This window comes from Thermobia domestica, chromosome 13, assembly GCF_964235325.1.
Source record: "Thermobia domestica chromosome 13, izTheDome1.hap1.1, whole genome shotgun sequence".
Classification (NCBI taxonomy): Eukaryota; Metazoa; Arthropoda; class Insecta; order Zygentoma; family Lepismatidae; genus Thermobia; species Thermobia domestica.
This window is the reverse complement of record NC_137466.1, coordinates 138,879,357-138,906,381: the sequence shown is the minus strand read 5'-3', so window position 1 is coordinate 138,906,381 and position 27,025 is coordinate 138,879,357. Positions and strand designations below refer to the sequence as shown.

At 35.9% G+C, this 27,025-nt stretch overlaps 1 protein-coding gene across 3 annotated transcripts in view; it reads right to left on the bottom strand.

Annotated features, from left to right (window-relative positions):
- The window catches only part of LOC145668575 (solute carrier family 23 member 2-like), an 87,765-nt gene that overhangs the window by 9,079 nt on the left and 51,661 nt on the right, over positions 1-27,025 (bottom strand). For all 3 annotated transcript variants that reach the window (XM_081736577.1, XM_081736578.1, XM_081736576.1), the window contains exons 5-9: positions 12,036-12,162; positions 9,542-9,662; positions 7,747-7,888; positions 5,784-5,897; positions 2,874-3,013 (exon numbers count right to left, since the gene is read on the bottom strand). In XM_081736577.1, the coding sequence (XP_081592703.1) occupies positions 2,874-3,013; positions 5,784-5,897; positions 7,747-7,888; positions 9,542-9,662; positions 12,036-12,162 (644 nt within the window). The remainder of the gene's footprint in view (positions 1-2,873; positions 3,014-5,783; positions 5,898-7,746; positions 7,889-9,541; positions 9,663-12,035; positions 12,163-27,025) is intronic.

Here is a 27,025-nt window from a genome sequence, read left to right as displayed (position 1 = left end):
TAAATAATGTTTGTATCCTTGCATGATTATAAGTGAATATTAAATAATATTAAACTATTATATGATATTTTTTCGACACATGCACATATGAGTTGTTTAATGCAAAACTGCGTTATTTTTTTCCTTTTTCTTTCTTTACCTTTTTTCTTTTGCGTATTTCGTTTCATATCACACTTCGACAGTCTCACCTTAATTTTGTCTTGTGTAGAATTATACCTCTAACTCAGAAGTTTCTCCTATTGCTAACTATGTTCTAATGTACTTTAATGGGAAGCTTGTTTTCAGTATTTACTACTACTAATATTATAATATATATATATATAATCTGTGGGACGGCAGAACCGTACAAAGCGTAGATTCAAAAGATTGCGTCTCTAGATACACTTCCCGAGGACGGATAAGTTTTTTTAAGTGCGTCTGGAGATGCTGTTCCCTATTTAGCGTTGCCTTCGGAGCGCACGTGAGTCCCTTCCCCAAGTAAAGAGGTTAATATGATTCCAATTTACATACAATTTGCTTGAACGCTAATTTTCCTGCTGTTATTATTAGGACTTGTGCTATTGTTAGTATATTTCTCTGTACGTCAGCTACTCCATACGATAACTCTTGGACGGAAAATACTTTTTTTTTTTTCACAATAACTAGCTAGAGTGATTATTTCGGAGGAGGTTGTTAATGTAATCAATCCGTTAATATCTTAACGGGTAACAGTGACTTACGTCAGTCCGTTAGTCCACAGGATAACTTTTGAACGAAAGCGAATTTTTAAATACTGTTCTCTGCAACAGATATCAAGAGTGACTATCTGTGTTGAGTTCATTAATGGAATCAATCGATTAACATATGAACGGGTAACGGACCTTCATCCGTCCGTTAGTTTAGTGGTTCCCTACTTTTGTTCACTAACAACAATACTGGAACGCTCTTGGTTAATATATCATTAATAATAATATAAACTGCAAAAGGGTAACCCTATATAAAATAGTGACTATGTAATACTGAATATTGTGGCTGCCCCTGGAGGCATTGAGCGGTACAATCTGTCTCAAAATTGATTTTAACTAGTTACTAAGTGCTTCTGAATTTTAAATTCGAAAATTCATGACACACTCTACGAAGTTTTATGACACACCGCTTGCGAAAAACTGCGCTAGTTCACACTTTAACTCTTGAACAAAAACGACTTTTCTGAATTCTGTTCTGTGTAATAGATATCGAGAGGGGTTATCACTGCGAATCCATTAATGAAGCCAATCTATTAACATTTTCACGCGTAACAGTGACTATTCATATATTTTCTACAGGATGTCCAATATTCAATGCAACCCGGAGTTTGGGATAGTAGAACTTTTGAACTGGAAGTTATACACAAATAATGGTAATACCAAAATTAAACCTTGTTTATGCATATAGTTTTAAGCTAGGAAGCAACGATTGAAGTACATTAGGAACCACGCATTGTTGCCAGATGTAACCGAAGGTGTAAATGGTTTTTTTTTTTTTTTTTTTTTTTTTGCAAAACACGTAAATTGACTTAGAACTCATACGTAGGCATGTTCTGTTGTTAATTTTCAGTTTGTTTAGATGGAGTAGCTTAAAAACTATGAAGCAGAAGAAAGAATTGTTCATTTCCACCGATAATTAATCGGATGAGGCCTCTGTAAGGGAGAACTAGGAAAATCGTAGTTTTCATAAATTAACATTCTAAATTGGCAACACTGTTGATGTTTCAGTGCATCAAAAGGTGTGTTAAGAATCTGTGTACATTATGCAATTCTTGTAAACAATGAAAAAGAAACTTTGAAATTATCATGATAAAACTTTTACTTTCATTCACCCGGCAACACTGCTATTCATTTCTATGGGGCTACTTAAAGCAAGAGCTATACAAGTGCAATCCTCGAACTATACAAGAAATGGAAACTAACATTCGTAATGTCATTAAGAACATCAACAGTTCTACTCTTCGTAAAGTTGCTGCCAACATGGTGAAACGTGTGAACCAGAGTTTGAATCAAAACAGAGAGCACTTCCAGCATATGCTATAGAGCTGATAACTCATTTCGTAATTGTAGCAATGTTGCCGGGTGCATGTAAATAGAAGTTTTATCATGATAATTTCAAAGTTTCTTTTTCATTGTTTTCAGGAATTGCATAATGTACACAGATCCTTAACACACCTTTTGATGGACTGAAACATCAGCAGTGTTGCCAATGCAGAGTGTTAATTTATGAAAACTACGATTTTCCTAGTTTCTCCTTACGGAAGCCTCATCCAATTAATTATCAGTGCAAATGAAAAATTCTTTTCCTGCTCCATAGTTTCCAAGCTACTCCAACTAAACAACTGAGAATTAACGACAGAACATGCATACGTATGAGTTCTGAGTCAATTTACGTGTGTTGCAAAAAGAAAAAAGAAAGAAAGAAAGAAAAGAAAAGATTTACATCTTCGGTTACATCTGGCAATACCGTGTGGTTTCTCATGTTGTTCAATCGTTCTTCCTAGTTTAAAAATACATGCATGAACAAGGTTTCATTTTGGTATTACCATTATTTGTGTATATCCCAAACTCCGGGTTGCATTGAATATTGGATACCCTGTACTATTGAAACAATGATAGTGTAAGTTACACATCTCGCCGTTAGATGGCAGCAAGCATCCTCAAGCAGTTGACATCTACCAGACGAAATTGAAACTACTGCGTGATCCTTTTTACTAACCACCAGAGCTTTATTATTACACTTATACCGATTTTATATGTAATGGCTCACATACAAATACGAATCAAGAATCTTAAATTATAAAATTGAATGTCTCTATTATGTGATATAATCTTGATAATTGATGCTATGAAAACAATTTTACTTACTTTAGTCACTCCGATAGCACCAACGTTTTCTCCGAAAGTGTTTGTACCATTTCCAGTTCCCCAAAGTCCAGCCAATACACATCCAAGACCTTCCGTTCCAATGCCTCGATTTATGGCGTGCATTGGTGGAGCTGGAGCACCTGTAAATCAAAAATTAAAGTATGAACTAAAATATCGATTCAAACGTTGTATCTTTGACTTTCCTACATTTTTCTCGAATATTATTTCCATTTCGTTTGCAGTTATATGAGGGTAATTCCGAAAATAGGGCTCCAAAGCGCTGAAACGCAGAGAAATTGTTCGTGCGGGTGTTGGCAGCACTATCGTGTTTGTTGTTTCCCCAACTCCCAAACAAGCCAGCGCACATCTCAGTCTCGCATCTGCAGCCGTTTGTAATGGAACTGCCGGTTAGTGTTATCGTCAACTGAGAAATTTTCGCAATTATTTGGTTTTTGAAAGAAAAATACGTTAAGCCGATTTAAATTCATCGCCAGCTGATGGAAGTGCATTGCGAGTTGTGCCTGGATGTCAAAAATGTCAAGTTGTGTAGGGAATCTGCAGCTGGTCGTACTGAAATTCATGACGAAGAAAGGAGCAGGAGGCTATCAATTTCCGACGACAGTTGCGAAGGTTGAACAAACCATTGACTAGCACCTATTTTTTAAAGCTGAAAGAACACGTGGCTGGAACGATTTTAACGACCGTGACGAGGTGAAAGGTAAGGTTCAACGCTTCCTCAAACACATGGTGGTGAGCTGGTATAACATGGGCACACAAAAACTACCACAGCGCCTACATAAATGCATCGACCAAAGTGGCGATCATGTAGAAAAATAGATAAATATACAAGCTTTAAACTGGTGTAATTATTATTGAAAATTAACGTTCCTGTGTATTTCTAAAATAGGAGACCTTACTTTTGGGTAATTGTTTCTTTAAGCTTACACAACAGCCAAAGAATGTCAAATCTAAATTTTATAGAATTCTTGATTGAATTATATTTTTGACTGTTATTTCTGTATAGTTCCTCATGCCTAAGTATTCAGCAACTTCTTCCTTTATATGTGATTCGGAACTGATCTCTGATAGCATTACATATGGTTCGGACTTCATCTCAAGTTGTGATTAGCCGACGTCTGATGCAATCCCGATACTACCTATAAAAGGCGGCGAACAAAATTGTTTGGGAGATACCTGACGAACTCACATCTATACCCCATTTGCACCTATATAATGCATATAAGAAATTTTAGGTTAGAATTTCACGAATTTGATTCTGACAAAGTATTTCTAAAGTGCCTCAACTAGGTTAAGATTTTATTTGGTTTTAAACATGAAATAATATTAACTCGTAATTGTGTAACACTTGTTTGTTTGATATTATTAGCAATCTTAATACATAACTTCTTAACCAATTGCAATTCAATATGTTTAAATGTAAAAGATTTAAGTTTAGTTTTCTTTTGAGAGCATGGTGGCTCAGAGGTAGAGGTTCTTTTGTTTCCTCCCGCAGCCATATTCCACTAGTCTGTCATAATTATAATCAATGGTTTCATTTAGCCTGCAAGGCACACCGCAAGACATATGCAACTGAAGATTTCGTTTTTGAAAACTTAGTTCAATTATAGGTACACATGTAATTGGTTGTATATGCGTGTGTGCTTCTGACGTAGAGAATTACTCGCTAACTTACGTACAGAGGGGAAAAAAGTATTCAAGGTTATATACGCAGATAAGTAAATGACCGATGTTATATGGTTCTGTCATGTTATTGTATTGAATGCATTAACATAGTGGAAGATCTTATACAAAGTTTATCTCACCAAGTTTCATTATGTAATCATTATAATGTAAGAATATGTGTTATAAATCTGTCTTACTTTAATAGATTAATTTGAAGATATCTTTTTTCGTTAGTAAATAATATGATTAGCATTATTTTATACTAACAATATCTATTAGATGAAAAAGATAGCATTTTTTCTCTCTTTCAAAATAAGTCTATGGATTTGAAACTTTGTATTCGAGTAGAGGTCTGCACAGGCTCGAACCGAGCCAGACCCGGACCGCGGGCCGGTCTCGAGCCTACAAACCATATATCACTTCTGGCTCGGGCCGTAAATTTTTAAATATACAACAATATTTCTCGGGCCTTTTGGGCCTAACTTTGTAAATATACTGTAGAACGATATTTATTGGACGTTGGACCGTTCTTTCTGGAGAACTTTTAAAGCACAACTGCAAAATTAAATTTCTGATTGCTGTAAATAAAAAGACAATTTTGCGTTAATTATAAAGTTTTTGTAATTCGGGCTTATTTCGGGCTCATTTGGTTATCACACGAGCTCGGCCGGGCTCGGGCATAAATGCTAAAACATATTTCGGACTTGGATCGGGCCTCACATTATAAATTCACGGGCCGGGCACGGGCTAAAAATTCCGCCCCGTGCAGACCTCTAATTTCGAGCCTCGTAGTAGTAGATTTTGCAAACTCTCAATCTCTCAAAGTGAAATAAAGATGTGCCACTAAACAAGATCATTATAATTTGCAATATTGCTATTACTAATAGAGCATAAAACTTGTACGCATAGCACTGAAATTGGTTGATTGGTTGATTGATTATAGTGACATCAACAGTGACACTATTTGTCCTAATTACAATATGACATTGAAATAATTTCTCTTATACTTGGTACGCTGAGAATATTGTGTTAACACCCACTCTGAACATGTGATTAAAGAATCTAATAAACGTTGTTAATTTTCAGAACACAAAAACAGACAGCTAATGCCGGGCACAATAATGAATACATACATTCACCCGGCAAGATAATGAATATTCATATTGGTAACTTTAAAGTATGTATATCTCCTTGTAACTGTCATTATTTACAAATTTAGATAGTTACCACACATCTTGGCGGTCGTAGGATAATAGCTGATTGATTCAACTGTGCATCCAAGGACTCCAGCTAACATTCCCAAGACTCCTGCAGCAGTGACTGTCGGTGCTCCCCACTGACCTTAAAGAAAATTAAATAAAATAGAAACTAATGCAAATGCCTTTAAAAAACACACACACACACACACACAATACGAGATAATAACAATACATGGTTGCAAATGTCCTATTATGCTTTGGGTCTTTTAACTTGAACAGAAACATCTGAACATACTATCTTTTTTATATAATACACTAAGTTGCGCTTAAATCTGGAAACGCTTCTTTAGATCATGCTATAGTAACATTCACTGACAAATACGTTTATAAGAAAACTGAATCTTAGGACAAAATCTGAGGAAGAATTAAGATAATTTGGATGTTATTAAGGTATCGTTTGAGTAACAAATAAATTTGTACTAAAGCTTGTTGAATAGCAATGACCACTTGCCTGTTTTTATAAATTTATTTATAATCTTGTTGAAATACTCTTCCTGATCACCCACTTTCAATAAGGAGCCATTTTATCCATAAGAAGTAGATCCAGTGCTGGCTCTTGAGGGAGGATTTTCGGGGTAACAGTTCACGAAGTCCATAAATCGTTCCATCACTACATGCCCAAAGCAAGTCTTTTATCTAACAGCTACGGCATGCACTAAGCACAAAACAAGTAGTAAAGTAGCTAATTTCTTATGTAATTTACATAGATATATAGTAAATGGGAATTTAGGAGGTTATCGGGTTATAATGTTACAACAGCTACAACTGACAAATTGTAGGTTTATTAAACATTTATTCACTAACACGTGTGGATTAGTATTCTACAATATATGACAATCAGACCAGATTTTATCAGAAGTGCAATTTTGATTAATGATCAAGAAACCTATCCTATCACGTGAACATATTATAAAAAGAAATCTGAAATTAGTACCTTTGAATTTCTGCTGAACTGAAACAGAATTTTATAATAAAAGGAAATTCTTAATTATATGAAGGCTAAGACTGATTGATGTTAGTGAAAATGAAAAAAATATGGGAAGACTGGAAGAATGAAAATTGAGTGAAAACATGAGGACACTGAAAAACTCACAAATACCACAAAATTCATCTGTCTACCACAAAATTCATTTGGAATCAAAAAAGGGATTCCTTGTCTGAGAAATATTTGTTTTAGTACTGGTCATTCATACTCCAAAACATAAGTTCACATATTACATTACATAATTGTTCGTTACCAAATTTCTGCTTACAAGCAAGCGTTTAGAATTTTTTGTGATGCTTGACCTCTGCTTCACCTTTTGAACAATTACTAGCATTTCAAGATTATTTTTTCTTCCCTAACTCTTGAAGTAACTTTAGTACATTCATTTTTTATGTCCAAAAAATGAATCAAGACCAGAACAAAAAAGGTATGCCACAAGGAAATAGCGTTTAGAAACAAGAAAATGTAATGTTTTAAAAATAGGCAAACTTATGTTTTTCAATAGTAGATCAATACTATCTAATCTACTTGTTTCTATAGGGTTATTTGTTACAAGTTACACAATTTAAATTTTGATTAGAGAAGTAGCCCTGATCAGATTGAAAAAGTAGTATGATTCATATTAAAACACTTTTATTTTAAAATGAATGCAACTAGCAGCTGCTGCCGTATGGAATAATTCTTGCAAGGATGTGATAATATTTTATAATATCCTTGAGATCTTGAAGAAAAGAAACAACAAAGTTAATCCCAAAATGTAATTTTTAAAAACCTAATTTGAGTGAAATATTTACCTTACAAGCACTAGCTAAAAATTACTGTACTGAAGGCTGTAACAAAATGGCATTTAAATACGTAGTAGTTGTTGCAATTTGAGTGCACCGTTTTAACGCAGCAAACTAGATTTAAGGAACTAACATTACATTTACTAAATAAAATTATATACCTGGATATGGAAAGCGAAACCATGGAGAATCATCCAAAATTTTTATTTTGACATCGGTTCTGGCAGGATTCCCCTCTTCAAACACTCCGGTAAGTGTCAAAAGACCACATAAGCCCCACATCAGCATTATAGTCAACAGAACCTAAAAGGAAAGTAGAAGAATCTATTATGTGATATCAGCTTATCTGAAAGTATTGAGCCTTTGGAGGTAAAAAATCAGAACACATTTATTGTTATTTGAAAGAAATATTATGAAACCATATATGCACCATTTTCTTCAATGACCTTCTGATATTTTTCTGACAATACCATAACCCCATCGCTTTAGAACTTCTGTGTTTCTGGTCAAAAATTGTAACACATGATTAAGACTAACATAACACCATTCACAGAGTAGACCGAAATAAACGATAGTCTGGTGGTGCCAGTTCGCTGATATATGATAGATGCATTAAAACCTCCTAGTCAAGTTTTTTCAATTTCTGACGGGTCATTAAAGATGTATGTGGTCTGACATTGTCAGCGTTGTATACGATACCCTTTCTGTTGACCAGTTTCGGTTATTTCTTTTGAATTTCTAGGTGCACTCGCACTAATTGACGACAGTACAGATCTGAATCTATCGTTCTGATCGGTGGCAGCAGCTCATGAGATACGGCGCTCTTCCAAAGTCCCAAACACACAGCATAACTTTCTGGACGTTAGTGTTTGGATTTGCCACAGGCTGTAGGGTCTCTCCTTGCATCGTCCATGACCTTTTTAGCACATTGTCATCCGGTTATTCACTTTTCGTCAGTGTTGATTAACAACTTCAGAAATGGCTCGGATCTATTACGTTTCAGTAGAGATCCAAAGATAGAAAATAAATGTAGTAAATGTTTTTGAGTCAGATCACGTAGCGCTCAACGGCTTCTTTTAGTAGCCAGCTTTCTCCAAATATTTGAATACTGTTTGGTAATATATGTTTAGGTCCTTGGCGATGTCATGACTGTTTACATGCGGGTCTTGTTCAACTATTGCCAGAATATCTTCCACTTTTGCTGTGATTAGTCACCCACTACGAGGAGTATCTTGAACATCGAATTTTCCAGAATGAAAGCGACTGTATCATCTTTTGTCAATTGCTTTTGATAATGTATCTTTCCCATACACAATATAAATTTCTTCACGGGTCTACGCAGCATTTGCGCTTTGTTTGAAATAAAATTGTAAGATGTAGTGTAGTTTGGCGGATGTACAGCCATCTTTATGGTGCATTATCTTATGTCTGATTATGTGTTTCAACACGTTTTGAACATCTACTAATATCAACTATCAGCTGTTCAAATGACATGAATCTTGACCCGTTGCGACTCATATACTCTGAGATTTAGGACACTAACACTATCTCGTGCCTGAATACTTTTAGACGATCTGATATAAATCGAATATAAGTTTCTCTCTGCATCACGCAATTCCTTCCTCCTAGAAGATTTTCAGAGCATAAAACGTAAAAAGAGAAACATACTCAGTATTCAAGAAAAGTGATATGCTATATTTTACTATCTCACTACAGGCATAATTCACAAAATAATAACAAGTTTGTTTTGGAATAAGATTGTGTTAGTTTGTATATTGACAATATGTTAGAATGATTCAAAATGATTTTGTAAAGTTACAACGTAATATATCTAATAGTATCCTATATTTGCGTACATAGATTACGAAATTACTCTAATTTAAAATAACTTAGTTTTACAAATGTTACAAACACTCATTAATTGAGAACTTTTTGCCTGAGAACTTTTTGTCTTACCGGAAATAGCTTGAAGAGTGGAAACCACTTTAACTTAAATCCTGCTTTCCTCTCGTAACTAATAATCGGTGCGTTTACTTCTCGAAGTATTTGAGAAAACAATGTAAGTAGAATAATTGTTCTGAAATGACACATAAAGAAATATTTAATATAAAAAATAAATAGTAATGAATAATATAAGGTTACAGTACTTTATTTCCAAAAATAATAGCCCAAAATATAATTTAGCCAAAGTAATTTTAAGACCATGTTCTCGTTCTATTAAGTTGATATAAATTTTAAGTTCTAGAATACAGTATTCACTCCTCCAATACTGAGATAAATAACGAACTTCTTGCTGCTTTAATATTATTATTGTATTAAATACAACACAGTAGTAAAGGTAAGGTTTTAGCAGTTTTTGATATTTTTATTAGTGTAATTTATCAATAATAAAAAATATAAGTTTGGAATTAATATTTGAATTTGATTTCCAAGGGATTACATTTATTTAAATTTATTAAATAAGCGAATGAAAGTATTATAGGGCCTATTATATCAATTCACAATGTTCAAAATTACAAGTAAAATAAGCGCAAATAAAGAACAATATAAAAACAATTCTTTTCAAGTACAAATTAGTAAGCAAAACTTTGTTCTACTATATTTTGATCGTAAAAGTTAAATCAAAGGTCTTAAAAATAAATATTTGTTCATAAGTCATTCTACGTTTCTGTGAATATTTCTAATTGTGAAGCACATGAATACCAGTGAAGCAGATCGTTCATTTCATTATTGGTTTTTAAGTACTTATTCAAGTGATTCACGATTTATCCACGACTTTTTTTTTAAATATCTTTTACTTTTAAATTCAAATTCAGCAACATAACCTCCAGTTTGTGAAATATCATGCCTCCTAACAAAATCATTCTTATTTCTCCCAGATAAAATTTGTGAGTGAATTAGGTTTGTTCAAAGTAATCTACAAAATTGCTGAACAAATTTCTATAATCCCTTCACAACTGCAAAACACATTTTATTAAAAATGTTCGTTACAGTCTAGCTGACTAGTCGCGTTGGCTCAATGAAACTGACAAATACCATAAAACAAATTGGAATTGAATAAATGGTTGTTTTCATTGGAAATTTCTAATACAAGTTATTACAAGTTTATTTTCAACCGTTGAACGTATATATATATATATATAATGACATATGGAGCTACATTACTTTATAAAATGCACGAGCACAAATTCAATATAGCAGCCACATGCCGAGGGAAAGTCTTTTGTTCTTTAACTTCTGAACGAGCAGATTTAAACGCCATGAAAAGATAGAATAAAACAAAGATTTAAAACGATAAACAGAAGATATGAAGAATTAACAGAATAAATAAAAAGTACAAAATATATAACAAGAAGAGTATCAACAAAATACTAGTAATAATAATAATGAAGCAAAATAGGCAAAGGCTGAACAGAAACGTCTCAAGAGAACATTAACTACATCAACAAAAATTAGAATAAGGTATCTTAAGACAAGGTTAAACTTCAAAATCCGATCAATATTATAAGTCGGAAAGTTCTCTGACGTCTGAGTGTTCTGGACATTCTACGATAATGTATAGAATACTCCGATACATTATTCTCGATAGGGACGGTTACCCACACGTATTAAATAGGAGTGTGTAATAAGGGTGTCCGATACGCAAGCGCGCCAGGATCACTTCACCTCGCCTATTACTCAATTGAATTTTCTTTTTAATTTCACCCCAGAGATGTTTAGCGAAGAAACGAATATGACAAACACATAAGGAGCAAAGGTCTTTTTCAGCACTAAATATAGTGTCAAGAAATTCGGTACAAATAATGGATATATTATTCACTTGTATAAATTTAGGAAAAAATCGTTCTGAGTAAGGGAGGGAAAACAAACATTTCTGTTATTTGATGCATAGCATACCAACGTCTCACCTACGGACTGCTGGAGAGGATTTTTTAACAGCTGAATATAGACATAAAATTTTGTGTATGTGGGACTTTTGATACAAATGTGCTCTCAAATGTTCGGTCATTCCAATTCACTCTGATCTTTCTTCAAAATATTTTTCTTCAGAAGTATTCTAATTCATTTGGTCAACAGCTTAATATCTTGAGTTCTTTGAGTTCTTTTCACTTTTCGAGCTCTCTTGTGGCTATGTGGATAGTGTACACGCCTTTGACGTGGAAGACGGGTTCGATTCCCGGCGGGAGGGTTCGGATCTCACGTTAAGCTGTGTATCAATATCTCATAAAGCCTCGCTGCTGAATGGGACGCGCTAAACTTAAATCAGTTGAATTCAATTTCCACTTTTCTATAAACCCTTCACAGATTACTCTAAACAAACTAATATTATCTCTAATTTATTTTCCTTTGTAAATCTAAACTGTTCCTATACAACTTAATCACTTAAATGTTCATCATGTCCTTTAACATCTTTTCTCAGGAAAATATTGTTAGTATTTGTGTAACTTACCCCATGGCTATTCCCCAATGTTTCGATGCTGCGTCAGCTGCATTCTTGAATAGCGATAAACCAACAAGGGATACTGTAGGTACAATGGTAAGTGGAGTTACAAATTTCAGCAACCATCCGATTATTCCTGTGAAAAATCAGTAAGTAAGTAGAGATATAGTAGAGATATTAATCGAAATGTATCATGTAAACCATCTTAAATAAGCTCGCACAACTATATATTTACCTAGAATGTAGACGTGGAAATTGTCTAAGGAAGTGGCGACGAGAGACGAAGCTGTATTGGAAAACGTCGACGAGAGAAAATGTGTATCTAAGAGTTACGCATTAATAGATAAAACAATCACAAACATCACAGTTTCGTGTTCAAATTTCGAAAGTAATACATATTTTTTCATTCATTTGTTTCAACTCGATAGATGAAATATTACTTACAGTAATAAGCACCCTAACAGACAGACTATCTATTGCTGTTAACTCCTACGACAATATCATTTGATAAATATCTTATTTGTGTTTCTAGAAAGAAGCTCAAAATAAATCTTCGAGTTCGTTTTCTTAGGTTCATACCTAAAAAATTCAATAATTCTCCCGACACTATAGTTACCAAACTTAGATTGATAATTAAAGTATAAGGTAAAAAATGTAAATGATAATCAACGATAAGTTATCTCTTTGGATGGGCTATAGAACCAATTCTACAGCTGACTATTATTATCAACCTAATAATAAGTTCTGAAGTTGGGAAAATAATTACCACGAGACAGAACGAGAGAGAATTTTCATAATGAGATACAAGACAGTTTCCGAGACGATACATCACTTTCGTGACCTTTACGAGACCAGACAACCTCAATTTTTGTCTTGGTAACCTTATGGCAAAGAAGAAATACCAATTCTTTCCTTATATGATTGAAAATAGTAAAGCGTTTCTCATACTAAGAAGCAAGGAATGCAACTGAAAGAAAAACCAGGTGCACCGCTGAATGGACTGTACAAGGTATAAATACGAGGCATTCCAAATTAGGGATGGTACCAAGACCGAGACGGACTTTTATATACCGAGACGAGACCGAGACGGAGTTTTACATACCGAGACGAGACCGAGACCGAGACAGACCTCTATAAATCGAGACGAGACCTTGGTCAGTATCGAAAGTCTCGGTCTCGTCTCGAATATTGCTATTTTGCCTTTACTCAAAATTTGTTTCTTTGCTGTGTGAGATAATATGGGAACGGTTGACTGATGTACAGTGGCGTATTTAGGGGGTAGGTGTCGGGTTCAAGCCCCTCCCGAAATAAATTTATGATAATTTTTTCGCATTCTACGTACAACACAAATGTTTCCTACCCGTTCCTGAAGCTTCTCCCGAAACAAAATCCACTGCTGTTGTATATAATCCTCTCTCTCTCCTCTCTCTCTCTCTCTCTCTCTCTCTCTATATATATATATATATATATATGCTGAAAATTTGTACCATATTGTGTGAAATATTGAAGGGAAAATTCTTCTAGATACTCTGCAATACCAGTAGATAAACAAACAGTGTTGCCAATGCAAAATAAAGTTGTATTTTCTCAAATTGCACTATAAGGTATTACCTATTTCTAATTTAGATATTAAATAAAACCACAATATCACATACATTATTCAGTCTAACAAAGAACAATACAGTATCACCAACATCAACATTTTGGAGATCTCTAATAATTCAAATGGCATATACGGTGCAATGCGCATCATTTGTATCTTAGCGTCAAATACTATGATCATGGTATAATGTATTTCGAATGAATAAAGGATCAAAGTTACAAGAAATGAAAAATTTAACTTTTTCTAAAGTCTTCACTTCAAAAACGTGCTGACATATCACGTCTCATCATGTAGATGCTTCAAAAAGACTTAAGTGATCATAATGTCACTTACAGCAATTGTTATTTCAAACCGTTTCAGAGATACAAAATACATGGATAGTGATTGTTGTACTGCTTAAAATAACGTATTTGTGTTAATTTTTTTTATAATGATTGTTGCTTTAGTTTGCTTCTATAACATTACAACAATAGTTTTTAGTGGTTTTAATTACAAGTCGCAGTTCCATTATTTTAAGTAGTGTTGCCAACTTAAATAAATTGGTAAAATTTATTCTAAATATAGTGCAAATAACGTAGCTAAACTGCAAAGTATTTTAAAATCATTCGTAATTTGATTTATGGTGCAAGAATCTTTTTAAAAGACGATGTTTTTCGTAGTCTTTATAATGTTAACGTCAAAGTTTTGGTTCCAACAATACATGTAAATGCAAATTGTAACTGAAATTAAATGTAACTGATAACTTTTCAGTAACCCTAGTTGTTTCCTTAAGCCTTAATCGTGATATACACAAACCCATGGTTAATTAAAAGTTCTAATTACACCTAGTTACATTTCACTTGTTTTAGTTTGACCACCGACCACCTCAAACTCGATCCATACCATAGGTGTATGCAGTTATTCAAGGACTTACAGTTAGTAATAAACATTGTGTTCATTTTTGGTTTGGTTTGTTTTAGTTTAATGTCCCACGATTATGCTAGAGTGTCTAAAGGAGACGTGGAGCTAATGATTATAATGGAATCCGAACCACTTCGGTCGTTCAACTGTACTCCCACCGGAAATCGAATTCGGGACCACTCGAACCGAAGTCAAGCGTGCTAGCCACTAGACCAAATGGAGTCCTCACATTGTGTTGATTTAAATCATTGACTTAGTGTTGTCAGATTCGAAGATCAAAAACTAGCGTATCTGTGCTCCAAAAGTAGCGGATTTGAACAATTTGTAGGACAAATATATACAGTAGAAATTAATTATTTGGCAACTAATGACTGGTACTAATGAAATGATTTTTAATATGGACTGGAAAACGTGCTGGACATATTGCAAGAAATTATGATCGATGAACAAAAACAATTCTAGACAGGATACCACGAGATAAAAACAGCCTAGAAAACGTTCTTGTACAAGAAGGTTTGACGAAATCAAGAACAATGGGGAGTAACCTGAGAAAGAATTGCTCAAGCTTAGTTGTAGAAAAGACTTGGAAAGACCTTCATCCAGCAGTGGGTTGATAATGGTTGATCATGATTATGGTTATGATTTTATTATATCTGGACCTCAGAGATAAACTACACCAAGTTATAATTTCGTAATTTTACAGGGGAAGCGAAAAACCGGTTCCTTAAGTAAGACCTATAGTACTGTTTTTCAAACTATACTAAGTAGTTACAAAGTAATAGGATGTTTTTAGACTTATATTATTACACCACTAGAAAGAACATAGTCTAAAAAAGTATTGTTAAATAAATTTCGACCAAAAAGTGACTTAGCATAGCCTACTACTAAAGTTCATATATATAACTTTTACTGGGTAAGGTAGGGTAAAAATGGACCCAAAATTTAACGAAATTCGTAAAGAAAAAATATTTTTGACTCTTCATATTGCAGCAAAACTACGAAAATTAATAGAAAAGAAAACTAGAAAGTTAAAAATCACTCATATTGCCGGGACAGAGAAAATGGATACATGTAGCTCGAATTACCTATATACTTATATAATATGTATACCCATGTTTTGCAAGTAATTATCATCCAAAATAAAATTTCAACATAATGAACGCACGATTAGTTTTCTCGAATAAATGCCACATGCACCGCTGAGAACTCAGGAATAAGCTTAATCTATGTTACGGCACTGGATATATGCTTATGTAATACATTACGACCTTATGAACTTGTTTAAGAAACAGAATATACTTAAAGTGAGACGCGAACTATACGAAACATCGGACTTTGAATCTAACTTGTTTGATGATTCAACCCGAGACCTCAGATAGCAAAGATGAGTGCCGTAGCTCCCACCACAAGGTTAAGGAAGTTCCTGTTTTAGAGTGTCAATTAAACACTGAGATGTGAAACGGTAATAAATAATTTGATTATTTTGAAACAAAATATATTGTAGTAATAATTTACTCTATTTGTTAAGGTAATGAATATGAGAGTCAAAGCAGAATGTATTGGATAATAACTGAGAAATTGTAAAATTTCAATTTCGGTACGATTAAATACATTCGTGCTGCTATGTGTTGCGTTATTCGTGCTGCTATGTATTGCTATGTGTTAGGAGGTATTGAACAATTCTGATTCAAAGGAAGGAAATATACTACTGTATAGTACTGGGGTTAATTTAATAGAGTTTAATTGTATAGGCAGTACTGAAGCTATTTGAGATAAAGTCTATTGCTGAAAGTGAAATATGAGTTACTATTAGGGTTTTATCCCGGGTATGTTATACCACTGATGATTGAACCTGGAACACACACATGGAAAGCATTAGCGCTAGCAAATTAGCTACGAAGAGGTAAATCATACCATAATTCTATGTCAAGAATGAAGGCAAAAAATAAGAAGCGGAAACGACAGACTGTACCTTCGAGACTTTCGAGACGAGACCGACACTTGGCCTTCGAGACCGAGACCGAGATCGAGATCGAGACAGGCATCTGTTGACCGAGACGAGACCGAGACCGAGACGGCGATTTTTGACTCGAGACGAGATCGAGACCGAGACCGCTACTTTCAACCGAGACGAGACCGAGACCGCTACTTTTCAACCGAGACGAGACCGAGACTGTATGAAGTCTCGTCTCGATACCATCCCTATTCCAAACAGCCAAAAGCCTCAATCTTTTTTTGAATGAAAGCGTTTTTGCTGTGTAACTTCATTATGGGTATGATTTGTACAGACAAATAATTGTGAATTTCTCTTAATCCTTTTCAGTTTACGGAATAGAGAAGAGTGATCTTTACTTGTCTGCTTAGCACTAGTTTTCAACAGATTTTACCCACTTTTCCAAAAATATATACACAGGAGAATTCGTTGTTCACGTCAGTGGATTTAAGTGTTTCTTGTACGATTGTCTGGACTACCTCACTCAATTGTTCAAAGGATCCTTCAGTTCCATTCATACTATATCACCGATTACAATTTGATCCAACAGTTCTATTCTTAACGTGTTTGGAACTCTTGTTGATTACCATTAAAGCGCTGTTCCTTTTCTTCTAACAACTCGTGGAAACCCTTTTTTTTTAATACCGCAGTCGCCTCTTATGTTTATCATCATGAATGCCTTGTAGCAATCTGAATATTACAACAATGTTTTTGTACCACATATTTTAAGAACGTTTGTGGCTGTACCCTGGCAGCACACAAACAACAGCCTGTGTTCGATCGTGATACAAAACATATACCACGAGCGCGCACAGTCGATTGCAGTGGTGTCAGATTGTGTCAGTTAGTTTTTGATATTAGTACACTAACTCTTCCTCAGAAAAGCACCACCTTTAAGACAAAATATTGCATTAACTCATATATACTGACTCTTCGTAAACTGAGAATAAAATAAATAACGCACAACGGGGATGAAAATTCATTTTTGCGTAACGATAAAGATCGTAACGGAATCAAGATTAACATGTTCGGCAAAGGATGTTCCGTGCACTATGTTAGCTGGTCATAAACTCTGCCACTTCGCACTAGAAAACAATTCATTGTTTACCAGAGTTCCGGTCAAGGATACAATACTGCTTCTTGGGAAACACTTCCGGCCTGAGATATTGGATCTCTTTCAACATGTTCTCACTTCAACCTTCTTCCTATACCGTGGTCAGTACTATGAGCAAACAGACGGCGTCGCCATGGGTTCTCCACTATCACCTGCAGTAGCCAATTTTTATATGGAGCACTTTGAACATGAAGCACTGAAGAAAGCACCACTTGCACCCACACATTTCTATAGGTACGTTGATGACACCTTCACCATCTGGCCACATGGACTTACAGGAATTCCTGCAGCATCTCAATAACCAGCATCCGAATATTAAATTCACAATGGAAGTTGAACAAGATGGACATCTACCATTTCTTGACATCATGATATACAGAAGACCGGATGGCAGCCTAGGCCATAGGGTATACAGGAAACCAACACATACAGATTTATATCTGAACGCAAACAGTTTCCATCACAAAGCTCAACGGCTTGGAGTTCTCAACACTTTAGCACATAGAGCATTTTCCATCTCCGACAAGGATTGTTTAATAGAGGAAGTTAATCACCTTCGCAGCGCCATGCTACAGAATGAATACTCAATGCGAGATATAAATATGGCCCTGAAAAGGACCAGAACGAAGGACAGTGACAACAAGGACAAAAGTGCAGAAGAAACTGTGAATGAAGAACGGAAAAACACAATCTGCCTCCCATACACCGGGAACACTTCGGAAAGCTCAGCAGACTATTTGCCAGGTACAACATCAGGACAATACACAAGCCTCCAGCAAAAATAAAAAACTTAATACGATCAACCAAAGACGACCTGGGCCTCCGAACTCCTGGAGTTTACCGCATTCCATGTGAATGTGGTAAGTCATATATTGGACAAACAGGACGAACCATTGAAGCCAGATGCAAAGAACACAACAGTTACATCAGACTAAACCAACCAGAAAAATCCGGATTGGCTGAACATAGCATCAAACAGCAACATAAGATTTTGTTCACAGATGCCGAAATAATAGCAAAATGCTCAAGAGTTTGGGACAGGAGGATAAAAGAAGCCGTTGCAATCATACAAGAAAAAACGAACCTTCACAGAGACACAGGATTCCAACTGAGTAAAACATGGACACCAATCATATCCCGCCATTTCAAGCACCAATCAGAAGCCGCCATTTCAACCACCAATTAGAAGAGTCCAATCGTACATACATGAGTATATATATTCCATACACTCCAAAATCCCTACCTAAGCACGTTCCCCACACCAAAACTAACCCTACTACCAAACATTTAGCATCACACAAAAATTATAAGATACCGATAACAACAGCTTATACCACACACAAATAAGACAAACATATTCAAACTTGAGCCACAACAGAGCCACAGACCAAGCATAACACTATCTTTCGGCAACACACAATCTCGGCATCACACACTTATACACACCAAAAACACCATCACCTTCACAGCGACTTGTTGGGAAATCCATGCAATTCAATCCTTCATTGCTCTGGGCAAAATAGCATCTTGCTAGAAGCCCATCTCTGCCTACCGCAGAGTAAAGTAATTAATTCGTAGTCGTCGTAGTCGTATTGCACAATCATATTCGCCTGAAGATGAGGACGATGTCAGCCCTCGAAACGTCATATAACAGTATTCACCTGGCTGCTAGCCCGAGAAGACCTGTACACAATTTGAAGGTAAGTTAACATATTACATTTCATGTTGCTAGTGGATACTTTAAAATTGTAACAGTTATATTTAAAAAAAACAAATATTAAAAGTATAATATAGCAAGGTTAATTGTGCATAAATGAAGCTCAAGAAACCTCTTTTAAACTTGAAGAAATCTGGTGCACACAATTAAGTATCCTTTTCTTGACAGAACTTATATTTTTAGCAGCACTTATACTAAGGTGGTAGCCGGTGGTGCTCTTTTTTCGTAGACGTAGAGAAAGTCGGGTAAACTTCAATATTTAAAGTTTAAGTAAAACAACATTTCTATTTTAAAATTAAAATTTTTGTAACTTTAAAGTTCTTCTTCTTCTTCTTCTACTTGAGTGCGTTTGAAGTATGTTTGATCTTAAAATGTGTTTTGAGGCTAAAATAATAATACTTAATAAATGTATGAAACAAAAAAGTATGTAAATTGAACCGTCCGCAGAAAAGTGAAAAGAATAGGCTTGTGTATAGCCCGCTCCCCCCAGTTCTTTGCCACCGGAACTGGAAGAGGAAGAGTTGTTTTTGTTGTTCTTGTTGTTACTACTACTACTACTACCGCTACTACTACTTATACTAAAGCTTCAATACCACAAGATTTACATCTTACATCTTTATAACATGTGATTCCGATACATTATGAACAAATATGAATCGTTAGAATCACTATGATTCGTTAAAAATCTCAGGGGGGGGGAAGCTGGCTATACTCAATCCAAAGGGTACTCAAATTTAATCGAATTAGGGTTTCAAAATCTTAGTTTACTTCGGATGACAAGAACTCTTAAATGCAGCCCTGAGTTAATGTACAACTGTCCTTACAAACCTAATTTTTAAACTGCTATGGACCTAAGAATAGTCTAAGAATGATCTCTTTTGTTGTACGAGAGATTTTCAGATTTTACTTTATAAGATTACTAAGCTCTGATATTTTGTACAGGTACGTGATTTCAATGGCAACACGATTGTTTTTCACACAACTTTTGCTCTAGTTTACGAATATTTACTGTAGTAGTAGTTACTACTACATATATATTTAGATTGCGTAGGCGGTAATTATTTCAATAGATAGCAGAGCGGTTCAGTCCTGGTTCGAGACTTTTGTGTGGAATCTTCAACGGAAAAGTTAGGAACTGCTGCCTTCCACAACTGTTCTTTGATCTACGGCTGAACAATATGGAATTGGCTAAATGTACATTTTATTTGAGATTGATCAAATTTCAGATTTGTTTAAAAGAAAAGCTCTATATATTGTAACAATTAAATATCATTTTGCAATATTGTTTTATTAACTGTATTTATATTCAACATATCTACAAAGATTTTCGCAGCAGTTTCCTTAAATGTTATAGGAATGTATTATAGGCATATTGGAGATTACATATATATATATATATATATATATATATATATATATATATATATATATAATAGCCTTTGGCTAGCTAGAGGCTCCGCCCCAAACGCCCCGCGTTTGCTCGGCCTATGGCCTCGCATCTCTTATGTATTAGCCTCTGCTTCAACAGTAAATTTCGTGCATTTGCTCTTAGCATTTCCTGAATTTGGCCAGCTTGGAACTTTGCCCCCAGACCCCTGCGTTTCCTTGGCCTAGGGCCTGGCACCTCTTAAACCCACAATTCTACCCAATTTCAAGTTTATTTTCGTATTTCAACTATCTAGGTAAAAAAAAAAAAAAAATAGGATGATATATCCCAAGAAAACGCCCATTTAAATAACATGGGAATTTCTTCACCCCCTCTAGAACCCTTAAAAACTAAAAATATGCACTTTTGGCAATTTTCCTGTGGGTTAATCCCAAAAAGCTACAATAATTCCAAATTTCACCATTGTAGCCCTACAGGAAGTGCCTAAACATTTTGGGGTGTAGAAGGTGTCCCATATAAATAACATGGGAAAGAATTGTCAGTTACCCATAAAACCACTCTACAGTTGGAAATTTTTATTTTTGGTGATTTACTTAGGTAACACTAACAAAAACGTACAAGCATACCTAATTTGAAGTTTTTCTTCCAAGTACCTAAAATATAAGGTAATAGGTCCAGAAAAAGGCCCCTTTAAATAACATAGAGAATTTCTTCATCCCCCTTTAGACTCCCTAAAAATTAAACATATTCAGTTTTGGAAATTTTCTTGTGGGTTAGTCGCGGAAAGCTACAATCACGCCAAATTTTAACTTTCCACGTCAACCGAAAGTACCCTTTTATTTTATGTCACTTCATGTAGTTTATGGTAGTTAGGATGTACAAAGCATGTCCGTAAAATAAGATATCCATTTGTTTTTCACATAGAAAACACGTTCAGCAAATATTACATTGATGGAAAGGCTGGACTTTCAGCTAATTTTCGACATAATCATCGTTGCGATCGATGCAGTTTGCATGTGGCATTTTTCGTATACCTTTGTCATAAAATTCTCCCGCCACGCTGCGCAGGTAGCACTCGTTTTTCAACTCGTCGTCGGTCTGGAAACGCGTTCCACGCAGGTAACAGATGAAAATCACTAGATGTTAAGTCTGGGCTGTAGCGGGGATGGGGGAGAATGTCCCATTCGAATTGGGCCAGGAGATCGGTTGTTGCATGGGCAGTATGGGAACGTGCATTGTCGTGATGGAAACACTCTTCGTCAGCATTCCCGTTCTTCGGTTTTGAATGGCATAACGCAGTTTTTTTTAAGTATCACAGTAGCGATCAGCGTTTATTGTTTTTGTTGGTATGCATAAACTCACACAACAATACACTTTTTCTGTTCCAGAACACGCTGGCCATCACTTTGCGACAGACAGTGTTTATTTAATCTTTCGAGGCTTCGGCGAATTCGAATGCCGCCACTGACGTGACTTTTCCCTAGTTTCAGGTGTCGTGTAGTGCGCACAGGTTTCGTCGCCTGTGAAAATTGACTCCAAACATTCCTCGCCCTGTTCTGCATAGCGCTTCAGGAATCCGCCGTCTGCTGCTTCAACATGTTGCCGTTTATGGTCTTCGGTGAGCATTTTGGGGACCCATCTCACACACAGCTTGTGATAATGCAAATGCTCAATTAAAATCATGTGAATCGTACTCCTACTGACTTCAGAGATCCGTTCGCACAGCTCGCGCACTGTCAAACGCCGCTCTTCAGGCATTGCTTGCTCCACTTTTGCAATTGTTTTGGCCGTAACCGAAGGTCGACCAGAACGCTGCTCATAATTTCTACGTCCGTTCTTGAACTCCTTCACCTACTTTCGCACGTTTTTGACGGTCCATACAATGTGGCCCATATACTTCGCATAACTGACGATGAATGTCAATCGGGGTAGTGCGCTTCGCACTGAAGAAACGGATCACTACACGCAACTTGCACCTAGCAGGAGAAGCGAGAAGGAAGTGCATCCTGAATGGATGCCCACTCCAAGTCCAAACTAAGCGTCGCAAAGGCTCTGTTTGGTGGTGATGGTAAAAGGTGGAGCCACGCTGCACGCCAGTGTTGCCAGATCTCGCATTAAGGTGTTCCTCACGGCTCCATCTTTTTAAAGACCTTATTTTACGAACACGCCAAGTAATTTTAAGGATATCAAGTTTTAATTTTGGTGTGTACAATGAACAATGCTTTAATGATTCCCACTTCCGCCCACAATGAGAAAGTTTTTGTTGATACTAACGAAAGATTGTAACCTGCAAAAGCAAATATTTCATAATACGTTCGTTTTATCGAGATCATTGCTTGTCGTAAGAAAAAAAAGGAAACTTATTTTTCTGATTGGAAAGAAATTATTGAGAGAGTTCTCATGTAATGGAAAATTGGCATGCTGATATATTGTGGTCACTAAGAGATTAGTTTGTGAAAACGAATTAACAGAATGACTAGATTATAAACAATATGATTATTTAGATATGTAGTATATAGAATCTGGGATATGTGATAGAAAGATTATTGAATTGCGCAAGAAGACTTTTAAAGAAATACAGTAAACATTTGAATTACGGAATTTATTAAGTGAGAATTATCAAGTGTATATTTATTGGTAATTATCAAGTGTATCTTCGCTTCAAGATAGAATAAAAAGGCAATATTTTAACAATAGAGTTATTGCTTAAGACAAGACTATTGATTATTTAGACGAGTATCTAAAATTTAATACCGAAGCAATCGTTTTCTGAAATACATCAAAGAATGTCGTCCATTCCAAATTGTTTTCTTTAAACTTGGAAATAGTGTTGCCACGAGACGAGACATTTCTCGTGTCTCGTCTCGTCTCGTCTCGTAAACGAGACGAGACACGAGACGGGACAGAACCCTCTTAGGCGAGACACGAGACGAGACAGACTACTTGTCCCGTCTCGAAAACGAGACGAGACACGAGACGAGACGGGACGTCTCGTGAAATGTCTCGTCTCGTCTCGTGTCTCGAAAATGAAAACGCTGACGGGAATGGCCAAGATTGAAATTACCAGTGGTCATATAGATTGCAAAAGGAAAATCCCCTTTGTGAGAAAACATGTTGAAAAGCCTTCATAGAAAAGTGTCCTCTGTCGATTGAATGAAACAATCGTGATACATGAGCTTCCAGGAATATCATCCTTAATGTCTTGTCCCCAATTCCCCTTGCTGTAAACTGAGGAATTCTCATTTTTTTTTTATTTCTGGCTGGAATGATGACAAACAAAATCAAAGACAGGGAAGATTTTTACAAGGTCAAGAAACCGAACTACCACCACCATCTATTTAATTTGAAAACTGGGTAAGGTCTACACTTGTCTTTATTCTCTGGTGGCAGTATTCTTTTTGCTATATGAACCGAAAACGGCAATTGAAGTATGTCATCTTGCAACTAAAATTTTGTCTTCTCTCTCTCTCTCTCTCTCTCTCTCTCTCTCTCTCTCTCTCTCACACACACACACACACACATACACACACACATAAAAACACACTTTTACCATTTTACGAATCGCTCGCTTATTATACAGCAGTCATGTTGTAAAATTCACCTCTTTGTTTGGAAGGCGGGCGGACGACAAAAGAAGCAAAGATATTATCGACGAACCCTTCAAATTGTTTGCTTTCAGCAAATTTATGATACTAATAATAACACTTTAGGTAAAGAAGTTTTACAGGGGGACCTTCGTTTTGTTACGCTGAAATGTTTGATCTGACCAGAGTGCGAAATTGCCCTCTGCTTCGAGAGGAGGGGAATACTTCCCTTTCCTAGTGAATAATATTCATTAGGACCTGAATTATCTTCAGAAATTGTTTCTTACAGGCGCACTAAACCTCTCGAACTTGATAAGTGTAAAGAACATTTGGTATAATATTCATGGAACTCCGTTGAAAGCAGAAAATATCATGAGAATGATCAAAATTCGAACATTGAAGAATATAATTAACAGAAAAGAATTAGGATACCCAAACCATACTTTTAAACCTGCTATAAAATGTATATCCTATATTTTTACTAATTCCTTACTCCCATGAAAGTATCCTGGGGAGGATATTCTCTCCATTTTTTTCAGACTGAAATCCTTTTATCCCGTACGATTTCCCCTCCCCCCCTGACACAGTACGAAAAAACAAATGTTGTTAAAATCCATACACATGACCCTTCCGGGACTCAACCCGGGGCCTTCAAGTTGATGGTCTATCGCCACAGACCGCTCGGCTTGGTATGAAGATGTACGTTGTATGATTGCGAATAGATCCCGACAATATAAGGAACTTTAATCCAAAATGGCCACCCAAAAATCAACTTTTTTTTTTTTTTTTATAGCCATTAGCTAATCTGGGTGTACTGTCATGAGTTTGTTACACAAACGGGGCAAGCACCACATAGTAGCACACACCCCGCGGTTATGGGAACAGATTTGAACCATGGAGATGAAGACTGGCCCCAAGCATTCTTTCGTCCGATGTGTCGTTCAGCTCCGATTACTATGGCACTTTAAGTAGAGCTTAGTGTGCACTAACATATAAAATTTCAATCAAATACTTTTCATTACTCAATAAAATTATTTGGTTCCGAGCTTTTAAAAAAAAAAAATAATTGCAACAAATCTATATATGCTAAAATGGAAAGTAGTTTTTGGATTGTTATGGGTTAACACTGTGAAACCTAAAGGCTGGAATATATGAAATCAAAGTGTACACACATATCTATCTCTCTATTTATCGATATCTTTCCATCTCTCTCTCTCTGTATATATATATATATATATATATATACAGACACTATAAAGCATGTGGGCTGATAGTATACGATAGTATCGGGGATGATGACACTTTTACATCGAACTTTGCTTGTCGTGTAAACATTATTTAACATTAGTGTCTTCATCTTCGACGTACCTATGAGCAATTTACTGTATATTCGTGTATTGAAACTGGTGAAACAAATTTCAATGTTTTAGAATTAAAAAAAAAAAAAAAAAAGCCAGGGTCGAGAAGTCTCAGACAACTAACAGCAGAGATATATTATCTTGTAAACTATTTGTCCTTGCCTTGTGAGCTTGTTTGAATTTATTTTTAAGACCTTTAGGCAACTTTGGCCGAATGGATGATGTTGGGAAAATTAGTGGAATGAAGAAAGTGGTAGGATACTAGACAACTTCGAGAAAACACACACATTCGAAAAATGAAATGAAATGAAATGAAATCTTTGAGTTTTACGTCCCACGGTTATGCCGGTTAGGCTAAAGGAGACAGTGATGATGAGTAATGAATGAAATGGTGGAATGAAGAAAGTGGGAGGAAACGCGAGAACCCCGAGAAAACCCACGCACACGGTGTTTGTCCACCACAAAGTTCACTTGGCGGGGCTGGGATCGAACCCGAGACCCCAAGCACCAGAGGTGAACGCTCTACCACTGAGCCACCGCGGTCCCCATACACACTCAATGTTTGTCCACCACAAAGCTCACATGGCACTAACCGAGATCGAACCGACTTCCACATACATCAGAGGTGAAGGCTTCACGGTGTAGCTACCGTGACATTTCTTGTCTTGTGTGTTCTGGGTAATACTTGTAACTTACAAGGGAAGAGAGGGAGATTATATATCGAAGTCGAAGATTGTTTATATACCAATCGAAAGCACTAATGAAGCCTATTACAAAACTGTAATAAAAATTTTCCGAATGCATATACTATGCGAGTTATATGGATATATAGAGTGTCCAGATAATCCGTTACCACCCCTTGAAATCACAAACGATAAGACAGATGCCAAAACTCGAAAACATGTGTTTGATCATTTTAAAAGTACAACGTATCAAAGCAAAAATTCTTGTCACAAGGCCACCCGCAGTGTACTGGGCGGGATTCAACTCAAAAATTACAAAAGGTAAGGGGGTCAAGTAGCATATCGTTCGAAACTTCTTGGGAAATGAAAGAAGACGGAACAAGTCTCAATACTCTAAAATTACCTTGTGCAAAATGGCGGCCGGTCAAACTGTCAGCAAAAACGTCATTGTAAAGTCGATGGCCACCCCCAAAAAAATCCTGAAACGGTGAGGCAGATGTCAAAACAGGAAAACATGTGTGTCATCATTTCAAAAGTACAATGATTGGAAGTAAAAATATTTGTCTCTGGGTCCTCCACAATGTCCCAGGCGGGGTCATGTTCAAATTGTTCAAATGGCAAGGGAGGTCAAGTAGCATATCGTTTAAAGCTGTTATTAAA